Source organism: Chlamydotis macqueenii, chromosome 1 (assembly GCF_036417535.1).
Source record: "Chlamydotis macqueenii isolate bChlMac1 chromosome 1, bChlMac1.mat, whole genome shotgun sequence".
NCBI lineage: Eukaryota > Metazoa > Chordata > Aves > Otidiformes > Otididae > Chlamydotis > Chlamydotis macqueenii.
Window position 1 is genome coordinate 93,951,691 of NC_141556.1, and position 27,481 is coordinate 93,979,171.

The window sequence follows — 27,481 nt, forward strand, 5'->3', positions numbered from 1 at the left end:
TAACAGTAGATAACATGTACTAGATAATCCTTGCTTACTAACCATATATTTTTCATTGAAAATAAAAGCAAGATACTTCAACTCTGTGTACTACTGCTCTTCAGCTGAAAGCTTATAGAAACCCACTTATTTTGTATTAGCCACTTGCACCAAGCACAAGAGAATTACATAAACACATACTTGGTACACAAATACATTTTTTAAAATGTTATGTGTGTCTGTGTGGAGACACACACAGAAATACAAGAAATACCATTGGTTTCTTCTCTTTTGCCCACAGCTATTATAGCTAATAATATCACAACATTGTAGTTCTTCAATTAGATTCTCTTTAGAGAGTTGTGATTATAGAGTGCTTTTCAAAATGACTGTATACCACATTACTAGGATGTTTAAAGGCACATAAGAGGACTGTTTGTCACAAGTACTTCTTTGCCAGAGTCAATTTACCTTCCAGCAGAAAGGAAGGATTACATTATAGCAGACACACAGTGAAGTGGTGCTGCCATGTGCACGTGCATATATGTAGGGAAAGTTAATCACTTAAGTAAGAGATGTAAAAATTGCACCAGACTGTGTGAACTTCTTTTTAGTCTTAGTGTGAACATCTTTTTAGACTTCTCTTCACTGTATTTGTGTTTTGCTTCTTATCACTTGGAAAAAATAGTTATAAAGTGAAGAGATCTGTCATGCTACTAAAGACATTGGAAGGAAAACATTGAATTGACAGTATTTTAATTCTGTTTAGATTATTAAAATACAACATTAAATGTTCCCATTTTGGGGTGACAGAAGTTTTGGGAAGTGGGAACACTATAAAAAAAAAAAGTGATTAAAAAAAAAAAAAACCCGATATCACAAAACTCACTTTGAAATATTTCTAAGATGACCACACAATACCTCATACTGTGGCTACATTAGGTCTGCTGAGGACAGCAAAAGAAGTGTGGGCAGCAACTTACATTGTCAGGATGTCAGAAATAGTTGCTTTTACAGGTTCCCCATTTACCACAAGCACGTTCAACCTGGGGAACGAAGGGCACATACTTGCCAGCTGGAAAACAAGCAAGCACATGGAGCATTTAGAGCGCCTTGTGCGCTGAGAAACTTCCCCTGGATTTTAAACTCTGCCAAAACTATCATGTACTTGCACAAAATTAATTCCACTACTGAGACAATACCTTCAGGTATGTTTGCACCGTGTTTGGCACAAGGAGATACTAATCTTGATGAAGGCCTCTGTAAGATTTCATTTAGTAAGTCTAGTTTAGTATTGACCTGAGAGGCACATAGATCTCATGTGAAAGAATCAGAAATAAGATAGGAATGTACGAACTATATCAGATCAATAACCTGCAAAACATAAAATAAAAGCCAGTAAAAACCGTCAGTAAAATTGGAAAAAAAATACGCAACAAACTCACCCCACACCCCACATTCAGTAGAGAGAAGGTGTGTGACTTCCCATTCAGAAAAATTTGGCCTATCCTGAAATCCAAACCCTAAAAACTTTTGGTTTGGGGTTTTTTCTGTTTTCAATCTTGCATATTATTATAGCTAGCCCCTTTCTCAAGTCTTCAAATACCCTACTTTAGCTATCACCTGTGGGATTTACAGAAGCATGTTACATAGCACCTAAAAACCTATTTGTTTCACAAGTCTGAACATGCCACCCTTCAGCTTCATGAATATCCTAATGACTGGGAAATACTGGGAAAAGGTCAACCGAAGTTTCCAGTGCATTCTTCCTAAAGAATGCCTGACCTTGTTTCTCTGTGGCAATGAGGCTGTGCACTTTGTCTGTCCTGGAGTCCCATCCCAAACCACTGCCAATTTCAAACAAGACAGAGAGAGGGGGCAAGATACTGACATTTCTACAGATTTCAGGGAAACCAGTGCCTGCAGAAAGAGATGAGAGATAGCTACAGTGAGGAAAAACTGAAATGCTGGATTGAAACTCAGCCATACTAGCTGCTGCCTTTGCCTTTCTATAGGCATAGACCTACAGAAAACTAGGCTCCATTAGTACTTCTCTTTACACAGCTTCTTTTTTTTTTTTAATTTAAATATATACTTAGTCATATATACTACAGTACTTAAACTACATTGGAGCTGAATTATCCTGTTACGTTAATGTCTACAGCCCAGTAGTTACAAGATATTCAGGAAAAAGGATGAGTTTAGATATACAATTTCTAAGACAAGAACATTTTCTTTTCATGTAGCACCATTTCCTGTTTTTGCTTTGGATAACGCTGTAATTACAGAGTAATTATACACTGGAGCCAAAATTACAGCAGCTGAATAATAAGTATTAAACCACAAGCACTGTATTAAATAACGTTAACTGTTACTTATGCTCATAAAAAGAGAAAACACTATACTTGGAAAGCAATTTCATGTAATTGAAATTGGAGCAGCTGAGTTTTATTTCAGTGTACTTTACCAATAAAAATCTGTCATACAGACAAATGTAAGATTCATGGGGTTTTTTTATTTATTTAGAACAGATAATATGGCATTGCAGAGTTTAACTCTTCAAACACTTAGATCTACCTGATGTTGTAGTAACATTTTTTTCACATCCACTGAAAAACTCTCTTGCAATAATCCTTATAAATAATCCACATTTAGTGTTCAATTACAAAACAAGTGTGAAACATTTTACTTTAAAAAGAAAGAAAAAAAAAGCCAAAAGACCTCTAAACCCAAGAAACAGACAGAAAAATTTCCCCATATTAATCTCTCAGAAGCTATTTGGTGTAATGGCATGAAATTCCCCACAACCCTCAATTATCAAAAGTAGAAGGTTGAAATAAATTCTAGCTATTTTAATTTGGATTCCTTCTCAACCTTTTGAACCTATGAAAACATAGGCTTACAGTAGTGTTGTTGCCCTGCAGCAGCACACTGAAGCTACGCTGCACATACAGCTTCAGGGTCATCTTCCCACTGCAACTAAAAACTTAGCTGCACATCGTGGCCTTGCAGAATCTGTAGTATCTTACCGAGAAAACAAGTCACCTCAAACAAATCTACTGTGCCTAACCTATTTGCTACATAAACTGTATACATACAATGTAATAAACATACTGTAATTTTCTAACACTACCATCAACTTAGCAAAATGCTGGACCACAAACTAGGAGAACTGAATTCCTGTGGAGGAGAGAGAAGGGCTTAGCAGGAGGAAAAAGTGATGTGAGTGCCTTTGAGTGTTAGGTACAATCAGAAGTTGTTCCAAGGTACAACTAGGGACAAGGGAAAAATCAGCTCACGTCAGAAAACTCTCAAGTACTGACTTCTGAGTGGAATTCAGATCTTAATTTCAGATTTCACAACATCTACCCAGTTTTGCGAAAGAAATGTTAAGCGATACAGCAGGGAGCTCAAACTCTTCATTTTCTCATGGATCACCACAAAGAGGTCTAGTACCCATATCATTTGCTTTTAGGGACTGTCTGAAGTACCCTGCTTAGAATAAGGTTTGACACCTCTGAATAGGAGTATATGTATTTCTAAATATTCTAAAAATTCTAAATATTTCATATTTTCTTGATATGAAAATTTCAAGTATGTTCCAAGTGAGCAGCTTATGGTTTCATGTAGAGTACTGTGAATGGGAACACTTTAAACAGTATGAACTCAAATAGATGGGCAAACACCACCTGAGCCTCAGCAGGAGATGGGCTGAGACTGCTTAATCTACAGGAAGGGCCTAACTTGATCTCAGAGCCACAAAATCAGCAACTGACCACAGCCACGTGGTACAGGCTCTTTTCTCTACTTCCAGGCACAAAATCCCACAGGGGTTGTATGTGTATATACATGTGTGTATAGTTATACAACAATAAAGACTGGATCACAAGTTCACGCACCAATACTGAAATTAAAAACAACTGACACACATACATTCTTCAAAAGGACCTGGTGAAAACCTCCCACACAGATGCAGCCTTCTAAAAACGACTGTGTAAAAAATCCTGAGATTCCAATTAATAAGACGACTTTTTCATCTTCTCCTATGGTTCAGCATGGCTCAACTGCTGGCCCACAAACCACATCAGGACTACAGAAGGAGAGCAAGACAAACCCGCTGTTTTCTCTGGTGGAGGACATGATAAGGCCTAGCCAAAAGCCCCCTCCCATGCCTGGACGCTACCCGGTGCGCAACCACACAAAAAAGCAGAAGTACAGGGACAGGAGATTCATTTGTGCTTAGGCATCTATGTGTGGCACTAAGCTGAACATGATGCTTGAAAGTAGCTTTTGCTACATAGGAAAGGAAAAAAAGGCCTGTAGTAACTAAGGTGAGACAGCCTTTTTTTCTCATCCCAAATGACATTCATAGTGATGGGCAGAGGGTTGCAGACCTCTTTTCAAAAGACATAATGTGTTTTGTACTCTCCCATTACATCAGCATGCTGAGCAATTGCATCTCAACTCCTTTTAAAAGTCAGTCTGCTGGTAGCAGTCCTATCAATTTGAGCAAACCAAAAGCATTGCCATATCCCTTTAAGGGACATTAAAAACCAGAAAGACATAATTCCTTGCTTAGTCATGGATTTTTGGAAGAAACAGCAAGTTCTCAACTATTCAGGATCCTTATCCTGGGATTAAGGGAAGATTTGGTCCTGTGAAGGATTTTGTGAGCTCATAAGTCAATCACTGACTAAACAGTAAAGGGAGAAATACATAGAAAAAAAACCCACAAGATGTCTCTTAAAACCCTGTGGTGTCTGTAGTGAAGTAATCTCTGAAGGATATTTCACTTTGCTACAAAAGTGTGGGGATTTCTGAACCACCTGCTTGTTCACTGCTGCCAAAGAGACAAATGCGGTTTCATCTCCTTCAGAATATGATTGGGAGGGTGGAGACCAAGTTAACATCATAGAAACATTTGGTCATTTATTCATCTGGCTCTTCAAGAAAATATATTTGGATCCCTCAGATTACTTGCTCATCATCAAGGAGATGAAAATTTCTCAATTTATATGGAGGAAGGATAGCTTACTTGTTCAGAGATAAGCAAGCTCTTTAAAAAACAGAACACAAAACAAACTATAAAAAGAACATGAACATTGAGAATAGATTCAATCTTTGTTGAGTACGTTACTTGCAATTTGGTTTACCAGAAGGTTTCAGTGTAACCTACCCTTACTCCATTTTGAGTCTGAAACAGTCTGCCAAGCTGCACTGAATCTGATGAGCCTGGGAACCATCACCTTGTGACTTCAAGCAAGATACCACTACAAAATCTTCAGTAAAACAGACACCTGATAACGTGAAGGAAAGCACAAATGTGCAGAACACAGGCCTTGTGCTCTTCAATTAGCACACTTAAATTAGTAAACTAATTTCTGTTAAGTACACACTGCATGGTGTCTGTGATTTCAGGAGACACGACTTCATGACGTGGATGGTGCCTTTCAATCTTCATTTTTGATGCAAGCAGACATGGCCTACATAGTATGTAAAGCATCATATGAGAACACTGACAAGTATCCTTGTCTTTTCTGTTCACGTAGCCCCCGCTGTATAGTAATTGATCCAAAACAGATGAAAGATCACAAGTGCAAGGCACACAAGTCCAATCAAATCTTCTCACCTGCTTTCTTCTTTCTTGTTTACTGTTTTCTAAGATATCTTATTTGTCATCCTTCTTGGTGATACAGAGAAACAAAGCTTAACTCACCTGTACAAAAGCTTGCCACAAGATGCAAGAGTCAGTCTTCTAAAGAGAACTCACAGAGACTGTTCGTGAACTACAGTCCCTGTTACAAGAAGGGATTGTCTCTTTTTGCAAGACAGCTTCCTTGAACACAGACTCCATCAATATGTAACTTAAAGTGGAAATCAGCTGAGACACAGATATGCAAAAAGACAAATGCTTAAGAATGCTTAAATAATACGAAGGTTTAAATACATCAACAGAGAAAGAATATGTTAATAAGAGAGCCTACTAATACCAGAGTGTTTGTGCCTCTCTTGTCAGCTACATTCAAGTATCAATAAAAAAGTGCTTAAACCATACATTTAGTATGCCACTTCACTCTCTAATCATTCTTGTTAATTGCTAAATCTGATAAATATTTGCATTAGCAGATTCAATAGTAGGCACAGGCATTCAGGAATGCCAGAACAGAATGCAAGTAAAGTGTATGTAACAACTCTACTCAATAAAAGAAGAAATATCCACTCTGGGATGCTGCAAAGGCACCATCTCCATAGGAGGGTAATCTATTTGGCAGGTCAGCTGGCCTTCTCAGGGATCAAGTGCCTTTTGCTAGTGCGATAAGGACTGATCTACCTGATTAAGAATTAGGCACAACAAGCTTAAAAAGGAGTCATGGGTAAGCTCTGAAAACTGTATGTGGCATGTGGCCTTGAAGAGGCACCAGCATGTGTGTAATATAAAAGAAACGTGGGTGAGAGCATCCTTGTCAGGATCACCAAGACTGCTGTTCCATCAAGTTCAGGATCCTGTTTCCAGGTGCAGCCAAATCAAAAAAGCTTGAAAAGGTACGAATCCCTTCCTTATGCACTGGTTCCTCTTCCCTTTTGCAAGGAATGCCATATTGACACTTCTTGACAACAAGCTTGATAGTAGCTTGGTGTCTAATTGAGACTGTGTCTGCAGTTGGCACATGTGAGGGGAAAAATGCAAGGACTTCTTGGACTACTCATGCATTTCACAGCATCCTGTGCTCAGATCAGAGATCAGCACAGGCTCAGAGTGTGTTCAGGCTACTTGATTTAACTCAACTCTTGCATTTGATCTTACAAACAGTAGCCATTAACTGTATGCAAAAGTTAAGCAGGCATTCAACATTTTACCCTCAAAAGAAGCCAACAGCCTTCTTCCAAAGTAGTAATACTCTGCAAGAAGCAAGACGCAAAAGGTGAGTAAGCCTAATAAGCAGACGACAGTGAAAAAGAGAAACTACATTCAATTGAAAGGACAGGATGAACACCAACTTAAACTAATCATCACCAGGAAACACCACTGCCAGTCTGCTATAAACTACTCCCGGATTCCCTGCGTGCACTGTAGCAACATCCCATCCTAACCTGACACTGTTGATGCACAGCTTCACAAAACAGGTTTCAGTGCATACTGCCATGCATACCTGACACACCTTGGCTTTTGGAGATCTGGAAAAACAAGTTTTTCTTATGAAATACAAACTATTATAAGTGCTTCAAATGAGACTAGAAGATACTTCAGTACTATAGAAAATGTTACTTGCTTTTCCTGTAATTTTTCCCCACTCTCAGTCATCACACATTACAAACCAAAAGCTTCTTCCAACTCCTCTGTTCTTGCAGAAAAACAACAAAAGTATTTGTAGCATCCAGGGAAAACCACCACAGTTAAGGCATACAGTCACAGAGTTTAGGACTTAGAGTCGGAACCTCGTGGAAGGGGGAGCTCCCAAAGAACTTTATCAGTCACAGATCTGAGGCCAAAAAGCAGCAGTGCAGTCACCTTCTGCCTACCATAGGCCATAACAATTTTCCAGATAAAATCACTGCTTCAAGTCAAAGAGTTGCCATTGAGCTAGAGGCTCACTCTCTTCTGTTTTACAAAGCAATGCCCAATATGCTTTTTTTTTTAGACCTTTCAGCAATTATTTTTGCAGTTTAATAAGAAAAATTGTGCCTTATTTGTATTTGGAACATGTATAATTTCACCTTTGAATCACACGATCAGCCTTTTGTCTGCTAGACTGTATCCATTACCACAGTTTTCCTGTAGAGGTGACTATAATCTGTTCATACCTTAATCTTAGTGGTGATAAGCAAAACCGAGTTCCTGAGGTTAATCAATATTTACACAGTGTTAGTCATTTTTCTGCAAAGGCATTAGACTATGTTTATTTAACAGTGGCCCTTCAAAGAGGCCTAGTTAGGACAGGTCTCCCTTTGACCAGGTGCTAACACCTCTAGAATGCTAGACTGTAGCATTAAAGTAGTAAGGTTTCATACTACATCTTTATTGGAGGGGGGACACAACCACCAGCAAGGCAGATTGGTTTTTGGGGGACTGGTGGTGGCTTTGGAGGGAGGGTGTTTATAATGGCGCTCATCCCTTGCAGTCCAGATGTGCTGACCCCTACACTTTGCCAAACCTGGGAAATGCAACTCTGTAGCTTGTAGTAGTGGAGGACTGCTTTTGTGTTCTCCCTTGGAAAGAGAAAGAAAAATGAAACACAGCTATACAGTAAGGGGTGGGGCCAGACGAAACAGGAATAGAAAGATCTTCCTAGCGAAAACCTTCTAAATCTAAATTTGCCTCATCACCTAAGTACCTACCTGAAAAGTGAGGTAGGCAGTGTCTCTCAAATGGGAGTTGTGGTCTGTGGTGATGTTCACAGCACCACTGCTAAAGCTGCTGCCTTTGCAAATACTGAGTAAGGAATTGTTACTATTGCGTAAGTAAGATCAGTTAAGTCTCACTTCACTACAGACAGCCAGAAAGGATCACAGCCCAGTCCTGTTGGCTTACATGAGGTTGTCAGCTTGTGTCAAATTAAAAACGGCCTTGTTTGGGAGGGAAAACTACCATTCTGGAGAGAACAATACTCACGATAAATGACGGTAATAGTTTTACAGTCTCTGTTAGTTAAAACAATTACTTTTTTCCCCACCTTCCCTCAGCTTCAGGGATACAAACCATGCGTTCCAGAAGTAACAGCACTGAAAGCCCAACCAGACCAAAGCTGAGCCAGCAAAGGCCAAAAGACCACCATAAAGAAGAGACGGGTTACAATGGGAGAGGAAATGTGCAAAGAAGGCAGAAGGAGAAGGAAGATGAAGCCCAAGCCAGCACCATCCTAAGAAGCCCCAAGGCGGAGAAAAAACAAAGTTCTTTCAAGAAAAGAGAGGATCTCTCTCGTGATGACTTGCTATTTCTTCTTAGTGTCCTCGAGGGTGAATTACAGGTGACTTATTGTCTTATTTTATATTCCAGATTAAAACACACCTTTTTCTTCCCCCACTTTATCACAAATGCATGCTGTTTTCATGTTAAGGAAACACTCTACCTGTTTGCTACAGGAGGACAAAGATAAACTGCAAAGTACATAAACCCGCCAAGTACAGCTATTACTGCAGCTATCCGCCAGAAAAGGTGGCCCTCACACCACCTCTAAATGCAAATAAAAATTATTCACAATGTACCCCTGTATCACACTAAAACCACTCATGGGCCACTGTGAGTGATCACTTAACTCTCAAAGCAGACAATTCACAAAACCTTCCTATTGTGCTGCCCCCATTTTAAGTACTTTAAATACAAAGTATTTGTCACTGTAAAACCTATACGGAGAACATATCAGAGACCTTTAAGAACTGTTACTTAATTATTTCTTATCTCCCCTCTCCTATGAGCTCATGAGCATTACTCCCTATGAATCAGTATGTGCCAGATCATCAGAAGTAACTCACTCAACAGTATCCTAACCTATTTTGCTAGAAAAATAAAAATATCCATTTTATTTCCCATAATATGAAGCATAAGTGTTGCATGCCACTTAGCCCACAAGATACTGGATTCTGAAGAGCAAGCATTTTTCTATCTGGAAAAGAAGCTATCTGCCAAGTGCTAAATGATGCCTAACCTGGTCAAACATAATTTCAGGAAGTGGGAATCAGATTTCCAGTGAGAAGGGAAATATTTCTGTGGCAAACTGATTGCAAAGAAGTAGGCACAGGCACTTAAAACATCTCACATGCAGAGTGAAGAGCAAACTGGCCAAACTGGCATAACTGGGTGTATCACAGGGTTTCAGAGTTTATTACCTACACAGTACCTGCATAGCTCCTTTCTTAACATATGTATATGTACTGCCATAGTAATAGTTCTTAACAGAACACACATACAATATGAATATTTGCTAGATGTACTAATCTCTGAAGGTAGATCCAATACAAACTTCTACAGAACATTTCATTAAGCAAAGAGAACAATTTCTGTGTGTGCAAAACACTTCTCTCCTGCTCACTTGCCCTTTTTTAAATTTAGATGAAAATTCAGATGTCACCTACTCCTCCAAATCAGTTCTCTCTTTCTCTCAAAAAAGAAATGTCTGTATATATTTATATATATTTATATTACACACACACTACATTACACTTGTGTAATATAAAAATATATACAAACACACACATCTCAATTTTTAAGATTTAAAAACTGGAACAGAGTAAAATGAGAAACTGGAAAACAATGAGCCTGACATGAAAATTTTAAATCATATCTGACATTCCAAAGGAAGCCTTATGAATTAAAAAAGGGAGAAGTCATTTTTTATTCCTAATTTTCCACTTCCTGTAATGCCAAGTCAAATCTCTTGATTTGACATCAGTTGTCAATCCAACCATAATTAAGTTTCAAAGTTAGACGTCACTACTCTCTGATTCCAGAACATTTACAATGCTCAAAGAACACTCTTCTACGTTTTTTCTGCAATCATAAGGATTTGAAATAGATTTTTTTTTTTTTTTAAACAGTCACAAATACAGAAGGGCTCCAACCAAGAACAGTCAGACAAAGTACTATCCTCTCTGGATCCATCCTTCTTTCTGATTTCCTCCCTTCCTACTCTACCCTTCCAGGATTAGCATGCACTTCATTTTTTTTTTAACTGAGATCACTGCAGACAATGGATGTTTGAGACAGTTCATGTAGTTATGTCACTGTAATGGAGGCAGGGGGCAACCTCCATGCAGGGAAAAAGAGATGGACACAGCTCTAGGACCACTAGGTCACTGTCTAGTGACCTAAGACAGTTTCCCCTCCAGTGGAAACATTAACTTAACCAGATATTCTCATGAAATAACATTATCATTAGAAGTGGGACTTCGAGATAATTAGCACAATAATTGCAGCATGTATTCTGTCATCTCCAACTTAACATCTAGGAGCTAGTAAATTTATAGCAAAGAAGCATTCTTGGCAGGTTGGGTTTTTTGGGGGTTTGGTTTGCTTTATTTTTTTAAAAAGCAATGAAAATCTATCTATCACTTCAAATACTGCAGATATGTACAGCATGTTTCTCCAGCGTTGAATGTGGACTAAGACAGCAATTCTGTATAATAGGAAGAAGGTACATGCACCTGCCAGCTTGCGCAAGAATTTCCGAAATGCATACACAGAAAAACATATTGAGAACATACCTGAGAACATACTGTATCTACTCTCTGGTAACAGGATATCATCAGATATTTTATAAGATCAAGGAAACAAATAGAGTGCCATTAAAAAAGGAAAATATAATGCACTTTTTTAGGCTATACTTTTTGAAACTACATGATTTTGGGAAACCAGATAACACCACCTTCTCGTAATCTTTACCTTTTAAAATGCTTCTTTTTAGCATGCACTCACAAATTGAGAGAATACCTTTACAGCAGTTACTTAAAAAAAAAACTTGATGCTGCAAGGTTGTACATGGGTGTGTACACATTGACACGTCTAGAAATATAGAAGGCGTGGTCTCACACATGTATGTTACATGTGCATATACATGCACATAGGACCCCACTGACAGCTTTGAAGGCAATCTTGTTTTAAAGAACCACCATTACTGCACAGCTTTGGAATTCGTGTTGTGAAGGGTCACGCTCCCTGCAGTGCATATCTCACTACATTCACCGCTCAGAGGAGCTCAGTGTAACAACTGAAGTGTATGTACACCAATGCACGCAGCATGAGTAACAAACAGGAGGAGCTGGAAGCGATTGTGCGGCAGGATAACTATGACCTGGTTGCCATTACTGAAACGTGGTGGGACCACTCCCACGACTGGAGTGCTGTGATGGAAGGCTACAAGCTCTTCAGAAGGGATAGACGAGGAAGGAAGGGTGGTGGTGTGGCCCTTTATATTAAAGACTGTTTTGACGTTGAAGAGCTTGGGGTTGGGAATGATACAGTTGAGTGTCTATGGATAAGGATAAGAGGAAAGGCCTGTAGGAGTGACATCGTAGTGGGGGTCTGTTATAGACCGCCCAGTCACGATGAAGAGAAGGACGAGGCGTTCTATGGGCAGCTTCAGCGAGTCGCGCAATCGCCTGCACTCGTTCTTGTGGGAGACTTCAACTTCCCTGATATATGCTGGGAATATCATACAGCGCACAGGAAACAGTCCAAAAGGTTCCTAGAGGGTGTGGAAGATAGTTTCCTTATGCAGCTGGTACGAGAGCCTACCAGGGGTGGTGCCCTGATTGACCTACTCTTTACTAACAGAGAAGGTCTGGTGGGAGACGTGAAGGTTGGGCACTGTCTTGGGCAGAGCGACCATGAAATTGTAGAATTCTCTATTCTTGGAGATGTCAGAAGGATCACTAGCAGAACGGCTATCCTGAACTTCAAGAGGGCGGACTTTGACTTGTTCAGGACGCTTGTTGCGAGGGTCCCTTGGGAGTCGCTCCTTAAGGGTAAAGGGGTCCAGGAAGCCTGGACGCTCCTCAAGATGGAGATCTTAAAGGCACAAGAACAGGCTGTTCCTGAATGCTGTAAGGCGAGCCGTAGGGGAAGAAGACCGGTGTGGATGAACCGGGAACTATTGTTGAGGCTCCGGAAGAAAAAGAGAGTCTATGTCCTCTGGAAGAAGGGACAGGCTACTTGGGGAGATTACAAAGAAGTTTCTAAGGTATGCAGGGAGGAAGTTAGGAAGGCAAAAGCTCAGCATGAACTCAGATTGGCCACTGCAGTAAAAGAGAACAAGAAATCCTTTTACAAATATATCAGTGGTAAGAGAAGAAATAAGGAGCATTTACACCCTTTACTTGATGCAGCGGGGAATGTGATCACTGAGGATAAGGAGAAGGCTGAGGTCCTCAACGCCTTCTTTACTTCTGCCTTTAATAGGCAGATCAGTTATCCTCAGGGCACTTTATGCCTTAATCTGGAAGTCTGGGATGCCAGGCCGAGTACACCCCCTGTGGTACAGGTGGAGACAGTTAGAGAGCTCCTTCTCCATCTGGACTGCCACAAGTCCATGGGACCGGACGGGCTCCACCCTAGGGTGCTAAGGGAGTTGGTGGGGGTGATTGCCGAGCCGCTCTCGGCCATCTACCAGCGCTCCTGGTTATCTGGGGAGGTCCCGGAGGACTGGAGGCTTGTCGATGTGACTCCCATCTACAAGAAGGGCCGTAAGGAGGATCCGGGGAACTACAGGCCTGTCAGCCTGACCTCAGTACCTGGGAAAGTTATGGAGCAAATCATCTTGGGTGAGATCACTCGGCATATAAGTGGTATCCAGGGGATCAGGCCCAGCCAGCACGGGTTCACGAAAGGCAGGTCGTGCTTGACCAACCTCATTTCCTTTTACGACTGGGTGACCAGACTGGTGGATGAAGGAAAGGCTGTTGATGTGGTCTACCTGGACTTCAGCAAGGCCTTTGACACGGTCTCTCACAGTATTCTCCTAGGGAAACTGGCTGCCTGTGGACTGGGTAGGTATACCCTTCTTTGGATAAAGAATTGGCTAGGGGGCCGTGCCCAGCGGGTGGTGGTTAATGGAGTCAAGTCCAGCTGGCAGCCTGTTACAAGTGGTGTCCCCCAGGGGTCGGTACTTGGGCCCATCTTGTTCAATATCTTTATTGATGACCTAGACGAGGGGATTGAGTGTACCCTCAGTAAGTTTGCAGATGACACCAAGTTGGGTGGTGGTGTTGATCTGCCTGAGGGTAGGGAGGCCCTTCAGAGGGATCTGGATAGGCTGGATCACTGGGCTGAGCTGAATGGCATGAGGTTCAACAAGGCCAAGTGTCGGGTCCTGCACTTTGGCCACAATAACCCCATGCAGCGCTATAGGCTCGGAGCTGAGTGGCTGGAGGACTGTGAAGAGGAAAGGGACCTGGGGGTGTTGGTTGATGCTCAGCTGAACATGAGCCGACAGTGTGCCCAGGTGGCCAAGAGGGCCAACGGCATCCTGGCCTGCATTAGAAATAGTATGGCCAGCAGGAGCAGGGAGGTAATCATCCCCCTGTATTCGGCACTGGTGAGGCCGCACCTTGAGTATTGTGTTCAGTTTTGGGCCCCTCACTACAAGAAAGACATTGAAGCCCTGGAACGTGTCCAGAGAAGGGCAACAAAGCTGGTGAGGGGTCTGGAGCACAAGTCTTATGAGGAGCGGCTGAGAGAGTTGGGATTGTTTAGTCTGAGGAAGAGGAGGCTCAGGGGAGACCTCATTGCACTCTATAGCTTCCTGAAGGCAGGTTGTGATGAACAGGGGTTTGGCCTCTTCTTCCAGGCAACAAGCAGAACCCGAGGAAATGGCCACAAGTTGTACCAGAGGAGGTTTAGATTGGACTTGAGGAAAAACTTTTTCTCTCAAAGAGTGGTAAGGCACTGGAACGGCCTGCCCAGGGAGGTGGTGGAGTCTCCGTCCCTGGCAGTGTTCAAGAGGCGGCTTGATGAGAAGCTACAGGATATGGTTCAGTAGCTGTGGCAGCAATGGTAGTGGGAAGACGGTTGGACTAGATGATCTTATAGGTCCCATCCAACCATGTGATTCTATGATTCTATGATTCTATGATTCTAACAGAAGCAGATGACCCTAGGTGAGTTTAAACTGCAGAAGCCACATTTGCACTCAGGCTATACAGAACATACAACACTTTCAGGCTTCAAGAACCATCCTAAAATCTTGCACTAACAATTTAAAATTGGCTTCTAATACCACAAGTCACACTTTGCCCTGAAATTTTGTATTGTGAATGCTACACATTGCATTCACAACTAATCACTAACAAAGTACATAAGCATTGATGAGAGTTCTGAAAATGTTGACGTTTATGCAGAACTAATGAAATACCAAGATCAATACTTCCCTCATACTTTTTAACTATATTTGTGTTACTGACTATTTTGGGGCACTTTACATAAATAGCATTCTTTATAATTTTCTTTTACTTTTCTTAAAATCAGAAGTAGAAAGCTAATCTGGAAATATACAGTTTAACAATATATAACTTTACTTTGTGTTTCTGCAGGCTCAAGATGAAGTTATAGGAGTACTTAAGGCTGAGAAAATTGACTTGGCGTTGCTTGAAGCACAATACGGCTTTGTTACTCCCAAGAAGGTGTTAGAGGCCCTCCAGCGAGATGCTATTCAAACAAAGGCGGAGCAATGGCAAGAAGATATCTATGAAAAGCCTATGGGAGAGGTATGAACGTACAATTGGTATTTAAGCATTGTTCTTCCCAAATTCAATAGAAAATATGCCAGTGACTTCAGGGGAAGAAAGTAAATGAGCTGAAAATCTAGAGTCCAAACCCAAGTGTAAGTGACAGCAGAACTAAGTCCAGGGTCCACTGGGGTCCCTCAAAAAAACAGGCATCTAATGATTCTCATTTATACTGTGCACTGGGGGCTTTAAACATAGACAGACATGTTTTAATGTTTAACTCAAACTCTGGATAATCAACCTTCTATTTTTGACACCATCTTCTTTTTTCTTTCTGTTATTCAAATTCTCAATCCATACAAACAGATGCCTCCTCATTCGTCTCACTGAGGCCATCTTACCCACAGCTAGTAAGGGCCCACTAATTCGGAGGAGTCATAGGTACACCTGCTTGGTCTGAGTAGTGACTGTAATGAGTTGTCATTAGAAACGTCATCCAGGCAGAAATCTAATATTCTCACACATTGTATATAAGTAACCTTTAGTTTAATTACACTGTAGCAACAGCCATACTTTCTGAACAATGTTATTTGAATTTTCTTTCTGCCCAGCAATGTAAATCACTAGATATTTAAAATCCTTCATATCAGAATATGTGGGTTTTTTTTCCAAATAAGAATTCCCACAGCGTCTCCTCCTGAATTTAGAAAAATATTTTTAATATGCTTCTCTGTATAGATAATCATCATCAAAATAAAGGCAGAAATTATTAATAAGATTCTTCTATGAAGTGTTTTCCAAGCTTTATGAACAGGAAGGTACCTAAGGACACAAAGTTCATTTCAGAAAAAACTATGTCAGGCATAAGGTCAACGCTCATTTCAGAGGCTCAAAGGTTAAAATCAGTTGCTATAATCTGAAACAGATAAATTCAACTGCAGAGGTTAATTTATTTTAGAACATTGTAGCATTATGTCACAGAAACTTTGAGCACAAATGGAAAGATCTGGAAAAAAGTAAAAAAAAGTTTGAAAACATAAGTTCAGTCTATTACTTTACATAAGTTTATACACGCTTTTTCCTTCTTACACTTAATGGCAGAGAAGAGATTTCTAACACCACTGGATTTGGCAATTCCAAAAGGCAAAGGTAAACATCCTGAGAGCAACTGAAAGGCTAGAAGGGTAGCTGGCACTTCGTACATTTTGGTGAACCAAAGGATGCCCTAATAGGCAGGCATTTCACTTTTTCAGTTTCAAACCCTCCCAAATTAAGTCAGAGATCCATTTAGTTTTAGTTCTTCTAGAGCATGTGTGTGTCACCCTCGACAATTTAGCCCTGTAGTCCTGAACACAGAGGATCTTCCTAAAACTCAATTGAAAATACAGTGGATTTCAGAAAGCATCTGTAAGATTATGGGTCCTTTAATGTTCTCTCACAACTCACTCATCTATCCTAAAATTTATGAAACTTCTTGGCAAATTTGGTTAAGAAAGTAGTAGGGAAAACTTGGTAACTGGACAGCTTTACTTACGAGGAACAAGATTCATAGGTGAAGAAATGTAGCAAAATAAAAAATAGTAGTAACACATGTTCCTTTGCAAAACCTATGAGGAGTGTGAGAGACCAAGATCATGTCTTCCTCGGCTATGAGATTTTTTTTTTTTTTAAAGCAGTTTTCTTCTGCCAATTTTGCTCTACAGCTATTTCTTTCTGCAGCCTAACAAATGTTAGATAAGCTTACTTATTCTTCACATCTTTTCCTCATGATTCAAATCTTCACTGAATTAGAAAGCTAATTCTGGTTTCTAACTCTCCCCAGCTTCCAATAACACGGTCAAAGATTTAAAAAACTCTTGTGCCTCACTGTTTGAAATGTGATAAACAATATCTCCTACCACTTCGAGAACTCTTCTAAAAGCAGCACAAGTAGGAGGGAAGCCTCTATTCCCCATCCATCAAGGATAATTCAAAATTGAATCTATTTTTAAAATCCCAGCATCAATCAACTCGAGGAAAGAGGCATCCTCATCAGCCTTTTAACAAGGTATATCTGATTGCATCCTCACAATGTCTTACATGTGTTGGTCACAATCTTCCCACAGTGACAGCTGTAGGGCACCAACAAGTTATAGTCACAGGAAGAGACTGAAACAATAACATCGACAACGCAGCATTCAGGAAAAGCAGGCCAACTTATCTGCATGGAAGTTTGGCTCAGCTAGTGTTGAAAAAGACAAGGGAGGAACTGCTCCCATAACCTCCAATAATCCTAAACTCAAGATTATACATTTATATGTATGATGAGGATAACTCATGACCATGAGAATATTGTTAAAAGGAATAATATTTCACCAAACTTTGGATAAAGAAATATAGCTAACTTGGATTTTATTCTGGCACAGCACCAAACACAAAACAGTCTAAAGAGAGAAAGACACAAAATTCAGTTGCAATGTAACGGAGATGAGACACACCATCCTGTTTTGACTTCAGACATGAAGTTGGTGGCAAAATGTTTTTAAATGACTAAATTTTTAGCTTGCTGAACTATTCAGTTAGTTAAGACCATGCCTTTTATTTTTTTCCATTGTATTGTACAGTATGTTCAAGTATTAATTCTAGCAAAAAGCCCACATGGTTAGCAAGAACAAAACATCAAATCACTAATTAAGATTTTATCACTTTAATTTTCAACAGAAGACATTTATACTGCTGCTTATTTGTCCTCTGTGGTTTTTAGCCAAGAACTATACGTGCTGAGTAAATGTGTGTGCGTATGTAAAAATGGATATTTCTGCATGTGCAGATTTAGCATTTGGACAGAGTAATTTGAGGAACCAGGGGCTGCTGGAGACCTCTCTCCTGTGAGAGGATCTCACACTAGGAGGGGTTCACACGACTTGTCTCTTCTCTCTGCTGGATATGTGGGAGTCAGCCACAAGATCTCACAGGGAAAATGCAAGAGTCACATTTGGTCCCCAAGGAAGTGCCCTTATCTCACAGAGGGACACAACAGAGCTTCCAAACAAACTACACAGAAGTGCAGCAACCCAGTTCCAGACTCTGCTCTGCTTGGTCCCACAGGGAGAGAGAGGCATATTGGACAATAACACCCACAAGTGTCACCAGGCTGAATGCTCACACACATTATGCAGCTTACATGCAGATCTCAAGTGTCCACATTAATCGCAATGTAGGACCTGCATTCTCCAGTTCTCTTTTGTATCAACCCCCTGTACCAGGAGACGGGCTCAGTGCCTCATCCTTTCTCTCCCAAGTGGAATTCCAAGCTCTCGCTCTCCACCTTGTCCCCAACCACAACACCCACATGCCAGCTGCAACTGCTGCTCATTGCAGAACTCTTTTGACAGCATTCTTGAAAAGGAAACCTAAATGCATCTTCTAATCTCAATGAGAGGAGAAAACTGCAACACAAAACCAGCTTTGATGCAGCAGCTTATTTACTTGCTTCTCTAAGCAGCTCTCCCCAGGACACTACTGTTCTTTTACCCACTTTCAAATTCCTCGTTCCACCTCCCTGCCTTGAACACAGCCCTCACCCATCCCAAATACCAGTTTATAATCTAAACTGCTAATCTCAACAATGACAAAAGCAGAATTGTGAAGTGAAAGGCACTGGCATTGCTCATTGAGAACTGCAAAACAAAAGTCTGGAGTTACTACCTTTCTTCTTGCATACTTGCTGCTTGGATTAGTGTTTGAATCAACCTCTTGTAACCATTCAACAAATACTCCAGAGCAAACAAAATATACTGAACCCATAAACACTGCTGGCAGGTCCCACATCCTTCACACCCAACAGTGCAGAAGCAGGGATATTTTCTATTTGGTTCATGTTGTTTGTGTTGATGACTAAACCTCATCTCCATCAGGCATTTACATGCTCGGAAACAGGAGTCATTTGATTTATGATCAGCTTGCAGCCAGAAATGTCAGTGTTTTCTTATGACAGCAATTTACACATCCCCTTACATGTATTTTTGAAGTGGTGGTCCAATCCACACAAATGCATCACTCTACTTTCTTAACCTCACCAATGCAGACTGTCTGCCAAAAGAAATCAGAAGTTTCCTTTGCCTTCCTCCCTACCTGACCTCAGACTGAGGGCTGAGACCAGCAAGCACTACCATGCAAGGCTGATGCCCAGTTCATATCAATTTCAGTAAGACAGGGCCATAGCCACGAACAGCACTGCATCAGAACTTTATCAAAAAACAGGAGGCAGGTTGCTTTCTGAAAACAGCACAACCTTTAAAAAGGAGAGGATCAGAAACTCAGGCGATGCTGCTTCATACATCTGTGCAATAGCTGTTCCAAAAAATCCTCCGAAACCTTGGAGGGGGAGGAAGGTTGATAAAACACACTGAAAATTCTCTCATTCTGGCAAGCTAGCAGCTGAACAAAAGATTTTAAGTTTTGAAATTTCCGTTTCCGGGGGAAGAAAGGAGAGTGTGGAGAAATTAAAAATGGCCAGTTCTCTTCAATCTGACCTTTTAAGGCACTTCATTTTTCAGCCTCTGTAAAAGACAAAAAAACACAGTCAAGAGATTACTGTTTAAGGCAGCACTTACTTACTGAGAAAGCTTGCATACACAACAGTTTAGGTAAGAAATGCTTTCTCTGGAGAGGACCTACTTCAGGATCGTGATTCCAGAAAGCACTGATCTTGCTAGTGTGCAAATTATGAGTGAACAAGATGAAAAAAGCCTTAACAACCTGCTGTAAGAGCACCACAAAACAGCCAAAAAGGCCAGTCATACGTTTCTTTACATTTTTGATCATGCATGAAATGAGCTCAGCTATGTTGCAACAGAAAAGACACTCTCTAATGCCATAAGCAGAAAGAACAGGCAATATTCAAAATGGTCCACATTTCTGTTGGAATATTTTGGACTCAAACCACCCTCAAAGTTTTGTTAATAGTTCCTTTTTCCTTATTCATAGCAGTGTAATCAAAAAAGTTAACAATTTAGCAGAAACATAAGAGACTACATAAAGCTTAAAAAGAAGCTGAAGTAAACGGGGGAGAACTCTGAAGTCCATGTAGAAGTTGAGGATGTTCTCATTCATTCAAGAAACTCATGTTTAGGCATTCCAGCTCTTTCTGTCATCACTTCTACTGGCCAAACTGTGAATAAACATGATGAAAAAGATAATTAATCATACTTCTTGGAATTAAACTGTCCAAAACAAGCAGTGCCCTAAGAATCTGAAGCCCCAGTGTTTCTTGTGGCGCACGGAATTCCTTGTTGGAGAACCAGAACCAGCCTTGCTTCCCACACTGCCCAGTCATGAATTCTTTCCTATTAATAGAACGAAGCACTGCAAAGCAGTTGACCTACTAGAATAGATTGTGGTTAAAAGGAGGCATTGGTCTTTGAGTTCAAAATTTGTCATTTCCAAAAAGGATAGCAGGATTCCTATGTTGAGCTGACGAGGGAGTCAGTCTCCCGCAGGGGAAGGGGAATGAGCAGGGAACAAAGATTCTCATCAATACAGACTCTTTGCAGGTCTTTAGATGGACTCCAGTGAGCACTCCTCAAACTTCAGCTAGGCCTAAGGAGGAAAACTCCTTCTGGTTTCATGCACACATAGTTGCGTAAGCCAGTCACATACTGAATTCAAAATTATAAGAGAATCCTCAGAATTATAATTTTCTCTCAGTTTGTGGAAATAATTTTGTTTAACAGCATAACTCTAAAAAACAGTTATGCCAATACCTCTGTGGTTTTGAAAAACTAAAAATCATTACTAAAACCCAAAATTGATTATTTAAATTAAAATATCACTATATAACAATATAAACCTCAGTAGAAATCTTTGAGGAAGAGAAGGGAGTTTGATTTTCAAACTGTGCTATAAAGGTGCTATCTGCAAGGAACTCCCTTTACGATGTGAAATTTGAGGAACAAAAATGGAAACGCCACCGTTAAATAAAAATACTTCCAACCATTTCAAAATTCAGCACTTACTCATTCCAGAAACCCAGAGCCACACTCAGAGTAAGCACAGGAGACGCGATTGTTTTCCACTCTTGGTTCTATCATGCATTTACTGCGGAATCAGAGGAAAACTGCTCGTTGATCTACCCGTCTACCTTACAAAGACAATTCAATGCTCTCATTTCCTATGCATCTACAAACGAGGCAGCTATTTCTTTTCAACCAGGTCAGCCTACTTCTGTGTGAAGCAAAGGCTGCTTCTGCCAAGACATCTGTTTCTCTACCGCAATGATCAATGAGAAAAGCACAGCCCTGGGAACAGTAACTGTTAATTAGTAGCTGTTGAGGATCAGTCATGGCAGAGGGAAGAACAGGAGGTGACTGAGGGTCCTGCAAAACAGTACCTTAACTTATTTTTTAAATTTATCAGAATTAGACTGACAGAACTAAATAACTCTTTACAAACAGATACCGAAGGACCTGGGCATTAGGCTATTAAATGCATTTTATATTATTAAGCCTCTTCTGAAATATTTCATTAATGAAAGCCTGAGCTAGTAAGAGTTTCAAAAGACTTCAGGAGTTTTTGCTTTTTTTTGTAGCTTGATAAAGTTGTAGAGAAACAGAAAGAAACTCACAGACGAATGCTGGAGCAACTTCAAATGGTAGAAAAATCACACAGACAGACACTGTATGAACTAGAAGAAGAGAAGAGGAAGCACAGCAAATACATGGAAAAAAGCGATGAGTTTACAAACTTACTGGAACAAGAACGTGAAAGGTAAGGTTACCTCTTGCCATAGTACTAAGGAATACCTATAATTTAACATTATGTCTAAGGAACTGTCCACCTTCTTGTTCTATAACCACTAAAAACTGGAAATATTTGCAGAGTTGTATTTTGAGTTCAGCTGTGAAAACATGACTAAATAACAGTAGTGTCTACAACACAGGGAGATGCGCAATGTGTAAAGTTACAACCAACATGAAGCTGGTGAATCAGCATATTTAAGATGCTCAGTGTACACTATAGTATGTAAGTAACAGAATATGAAATCACGCATGCAGCCTTTGATGGCAGAAGAAAAAGACATGAGGAAAAGCAGGTGTTTGGACCATAGAAATACAGAGAGAGGAAGCAAAGGCAGAGGATAATTTACAGAAAGCTTTGAAACTAAGATCACCATAAAGTTATCATATAAGAACTGGCATAAAAAAAACCATAAATCCAACTTTAAGTGTAATCTAAAAGCGCCACAGCTTGTTTAAGCACTATATGAGGGTTTCAATACTAATTCTCAGAAGAAGGATTAAGAGGAATTTAATGTCATTTAGTGTCTTCAAAAAAAGCCACTTTAAACTGAGGCTTCTCTAAATCTGCAGTAAAACCGAACACATCCTAAGGAAAAAAAAATATTGAAGAACACTTCCTATTCCCTTGATAGCTACTCTCTGTTTCCTTTCACTTAGGAACAGTTTCCAGATGGAAATGTTTGGGTGTGAGAATGTCAAGCCTATTCTAAACTCACATTATGCACAGATAATTCCTCCTCTGCTTCGCCTGTGTAACGTCATGTTCCACATATTTTGGCAGTGTTCACCCTTTGCATTACACCTCTCTCTTGCAGGTCTATCAAAGACAGCACATATGCTTCCCACCAAGTACACAAGCATATTTATGGATCGCAATTAAAGCGGCTGGGGGAAAAACCCCTTTGCATCTCAGAAAAATGTATAGAGATGCAGGCAAGCACAGGCACACACAAAAAAGCACATACAAAGTCCCCCCCCACAAGGCACAGAACTGACATTTTTCTCTAAGAAATGCTTTTGTGAAACATCACCATATTAGGAACCAAAACCTGAGATGAATGGAAGTTTTCGTCTCTCCTGTCTTTTTCTCAAAAGGTGAGACACAAATCTCTTCGAGACAGAGTTAAACAATTACAGTTGCTAACAGTGGCCAAATGTTAATCTGACACATGCTCACACAGCATCAAATTCTGCACACAAGGAAAGACTAAGCATCAGAGTCCTTGTTTGGTTGGTTGTTTGTTTTTTTTCTTTTGAAAACAGGGTAGACATGGTGTTAAAACTCTCTTCCCAGCCCCTCTTCCATATTCCACCCAAGAAGACTGTAAACCATTTACCACTAGTATCTGCAACATTTAGTCTATCTGCCCGGAAAAGGCGGGAGTGGGGGGAATACTGAGGTGCCTAATGAGACCTTAGAGGATGTAATAATAGATTTCAGATTAAGTCTCAATTTTTGTATTTTCTTTGGAGGACGTATTTTATGTGGAAAACCTTAAGGGGGTGTGATGTCACATGTTGAGCTGATTCCAAAATGTTTGCCAAGTAATGTTGCCATCAAGATCTCCCTGCAATTGCCTGCCATTAAAAAAAAAAAAGAAAAAAAAAGAAAAAAAAAGAAAAAAAAAGAACCACCACCTCAACAAAAAACTCCACAACAACAACAACAACAAAAACACTCAGCAAGTTCAGGCACAGCTCTTTCTACATTAGCCTGCCTGACTTGACATTCAGAACACAACCCCATACGCAAAGTGACTTTTTCTTTCATTTCAAAAACCTTAGTCCAACTTGAATCTTCTCAGGATGTGAACTTTGCATTTGGATGAAGAACAAATGGAACTCTACAAAAAGTTTCATAAATAAAGCAATGACAAGTGAATTTTTGTTTCCTCCCTCAATTTCATTTAAAACCCCAATTATTCAAAAAAGTATTAAATATTAATCAATTAACTTTATTCCTTTTTCAGCCAGAAGCAGTATTCTCTTCTAAGTGTGGAAGGGTATATAACATTCCTAACAGTAATGCAGATTCAAAGCAAAATCCTAAACTTTCATTCAATTAGTCAAAAAAGTGTCTTGCTTTTATCAAAGAGCAAGGCTGTAGTATATGCTAAATATATCCTTGAAGAGTATAGACTGCATGCAAGCCAAACAAGGTACATCACTAATACGTGAAAATGAAAAAAAACGTAGATGTTATGGGACAGTGATGCTGAAGCACTGAAAAGTACTCTTGATAGCAAGAATAAAGAAATTATCAGTCAGATCCAACTCTTACATATGACTCTGAATATATTTTCAAATAAGAAGGAAGGAAAGCATTTCCTCTTCCTTACATATGCACTCAGGAAGTACAGAACTGAAAAATTCTTACATGAAAATTGCAGTGATGACCTAATCCATCAAATGATCATGTTTTACAAAAACTAGGGAAGCCTCCATCTCTAGGGCCTTTCTGCTGCCTTACTCCCTCCATACATGACATTTCTCATTTAAAGAATTAAAATACATGTTTGGATCATGCAAAATATTCAGTCTTCACTGACTCAATAAAAACTCTTCACCTTAATCATTTGAGAATGCTTTGACTTTATAGCAAGGCAACTAGACTAAGTTTGGCCTCAGCAACTGGACGTTGTCAGATTTGGGAGTTTAAACTTATGAGAGAACTAGTGACCACCGTCTAGATATGAAAACTGGATTAGCATTTAAAGTTAACCCTTTAGGTATTTTACGTGTTTTTCTTGTTGCCAGCAAAAACTAATTCTCCATAGTCTTCCTGTAGTTAAACGGCAAAGATTGGTCTTCCAAACTGAAAAGAGTCTCAACACTTAGCAACAGGCATTTACCAGTAAAGGAATGACAAAGTCACGTTACTATCATTCTATTTATTCATCTTGAAGGACAGAGCCACTGACAAACCCCTATCAGATAAAGAACAGCTGTGGAGGACGTTGATGGGCAATGACCAGATAGGTCTTTTCTGCACGTCATGCAGGAATTGTACTCCCTATGTGTGTAGATCAGACAGGAACACAAGGACAAAGTACATGTGCATGGCAGTGTACCAGACTAAGAGTCTAGAAAGGAAAATTTTATTGTACTGCTGGAGTCTATAGAAATAGCAGCACCCAAACTCACAGGAATGTAAAAAAAAAAAAAAAACTCCAGAAGCTAGATACAGACACTACCAGGTGCACCTGAAGAACCACAGCACAAAAGCCATTCAACTTGTTCAGAAGCTCCTGCATTTCATGTGGTTGGGAGATGGAGGGCAGGTTCAAGGACTAGGGAGAATACTTACTTTAGATTCAAATGCAGATTCCACACTGTATCTTCCCTGAGGATGTACCAACTTGTTCAAATATATTTATCCACACTCTGTATTTTTGCAGTACAATTAAATAATAAAAACTGCTATTTTAGAAAACATATTACAAAGATAAAATATGAAGCTAGAGGGTTTTCCAGATATGCATATTCACAATTTGAAAACACAGGCCATATGCACGCAAGTATTCATGTATTTACATATTACTCTCCAGTCCACACACACAAAAAAAGAAACAAGCGCAAAATAGTAAGATAATTAGCACTTACACAGCCCTTTTCCTCTGCAAATCTCAAGGAGTTTTAAATATTATGTAAGCATTTTCTGAATACTGAAAGGAGATGAAAGTATGAGTGGAAGAAACCAGTCACAGGTACCTAAGGGCTACATTTGAAGAAAGGAAGAAATCGCCCAGTGTATAGGTATGTCTCAATCAAAATTTCTATATACTATATGGACTCTCAACTATACAAAGGGTAACGCTTTATTACAGACATACAAGGTTAAAGAAGTTAATGTTGTTCAACTGAACAGGAAAAAATAGCAGTTTCCTAATAAGCAATGTAAATAAGATTTTTCAAAGGCAGTTTTGATAAATGTTGCTCACAGGAATTCAAATATTAGCACAAAACTTTGCATGTTGGCATACCAGCAATTAATCAGACTTTAAGGATCACCTACTAAGAAAGATAAGTTTTTTTTCTATAGGGAGGAAAGCCATCCTAAGCTTTTGTTACAGCTCTGAATTTGCACTCACAAAGGTCATATAGAGAACCCAGTCCAAAGAAGAAGAAAACACAATTGTTTACATATAAGATAATCCTAACATTTCCAAAGGGAAACTTACTCCTTATGCTCTAAGCAAGTGAAAAAAAAAACTTAAGCCAGCCAATTAAACTCTATTCCACTGTACCATTTTTTTTCTTAAAACATCAGGTAAAGAGCATTTTCATTGTTAAGATAAAAGTTATTATTACATTCATCTGAGGAGTTAGCATTCACCAACCATAGAAAAATGGAACCTTACCTGCAACAGTCTCAACTGTAGTCTCTCTCATTTAACAAACACTGTGCTTTTTGCTCTGGCTGCTGCCCCCCTCAAGGTCAGTCAATATGACAACCCGTTGAGCGATCCAAGTTGGAAGGGATCTCTGGAGGTCTCCACCACAGCCTGCTGAGTGCAGAACTAACTTCACAGTCAGATGAGGTTGCTCAGGTTGTTTATTTATCCATTTACTCTCTGTGTTTCTCACAGAAACTCAAAGCCAGCCATCATTTCTATAATGATGACGCAAGTCTACTCCAACCACCACCACTGCAACAAATTTCATCATTTGTGAGCAACCTGCCATCATCCCCAACTCCATAAGACCAGAATGGAGCTCTGTCTTTTTTCCCCCTGCCCTCGGGTTCATCCTTAAGATTCTCTAATACCTCAGTTCTTAAAACTGGACTCACAAAGTCATACGGCTTGTTACTCAGTCTATCATACCTAGGCACATTTTCTACCTGAACCTTTCTACATTTAAGTCTCACTAATTCTTCTTCATACCCACTCCAAGAACATAAGAAATAAAATTAAAAACCAAACCAAACCCACACAAATAAGCCAAACGTATCTTTCTGTCCATCCAAAAAACTAACTCCTTTTCCAAGCCCTCACTTCAAAAATATTTTTTTTTATCATTTCCACATTAGCTATTTCACCTCTCTATGTCTCTTCACCGGATGCACTCTAATTACTGCGTTAAGGCTATATATTTCTTCTTGTGTATCTTTATAGCACACTCCTACCTTCTCATGCAACATTAATACATGGACTGAATATCACACCAAAAACATACCGAAATTAAATCATATTATGTTATAATACTGCTCAGGTATTCAGCAGGTAAAAAATGTGATTTGATAAAACTGAGCACTCTAGGTTAAGTAGTTGGTTGTTTTTTTTAAGCGTCAGATGAACTTAATTGCTACATACAGTACGTCAAGTGAGCAACGCTTGAAAACTGGAATAGGGTATCAAGGAGAGAAGAAATGATCTCACCTAACAGGTGAAGTGTGTTAGTCTGTTGTCATCGTTAACATGGCTGTACTTGAATTCTGACAGATTCACACATTGGAATAACAATACATTGCATGCCCAGCTCTGGAAAACTCAATATTCTATCACAGTGGGTATAATTACTATTTGCTGGTTTTCTTAATGAAGCCAATTAAACATTATAAGAAG

The 27,481-nt window shown here is 39.7% G+C and overlaps 2 protein-coding genes across 5 annotated transcripts in view; one reads left to right on the forward strand and one right to left on the reverse strand.

The window, feature by feature from the left end:
• CMSS1 (cms1 ribosomal small subunit homolog) overlaps positions 1 to 27,481 on the reverse strand; it is a 250,671-nt gene that overhangs the window by 148,659 nt on the left and 74,531 nt on the right. The gene's annotated exons all lie outside the window — the stretch shown is intronic.
• FILIP1L (filamin A interacting protein 1 like) overlaps positions 1 to 27,481 on the forward strand; it is a 220,060-nt gene that overhangs the window by 120,151 nt on the left and 72,428 nt on the right. For all 3 annotated transcript variants that reach the window (XM_086761817.1, XM_086761799.1, XM_086761808.1), the window contains exons 3-5: positions 8,662 to 8,945; positions 15,001 to 15,174; positions 21,704 to 21,882. In XM_086761817.1, coding sequence (XP_086617943.1) covers positions 8,662 to 8,945; positions 15,001 to 15,174; positions 21,704 to 21,882 — 637 coding nt within the window. The remainder of the gene's footprint in view (positions 1 to 8,661; positions 8,946 to 15,000; positions 15,175 to 21,703; positions 21,883 to 27,481) is intronic.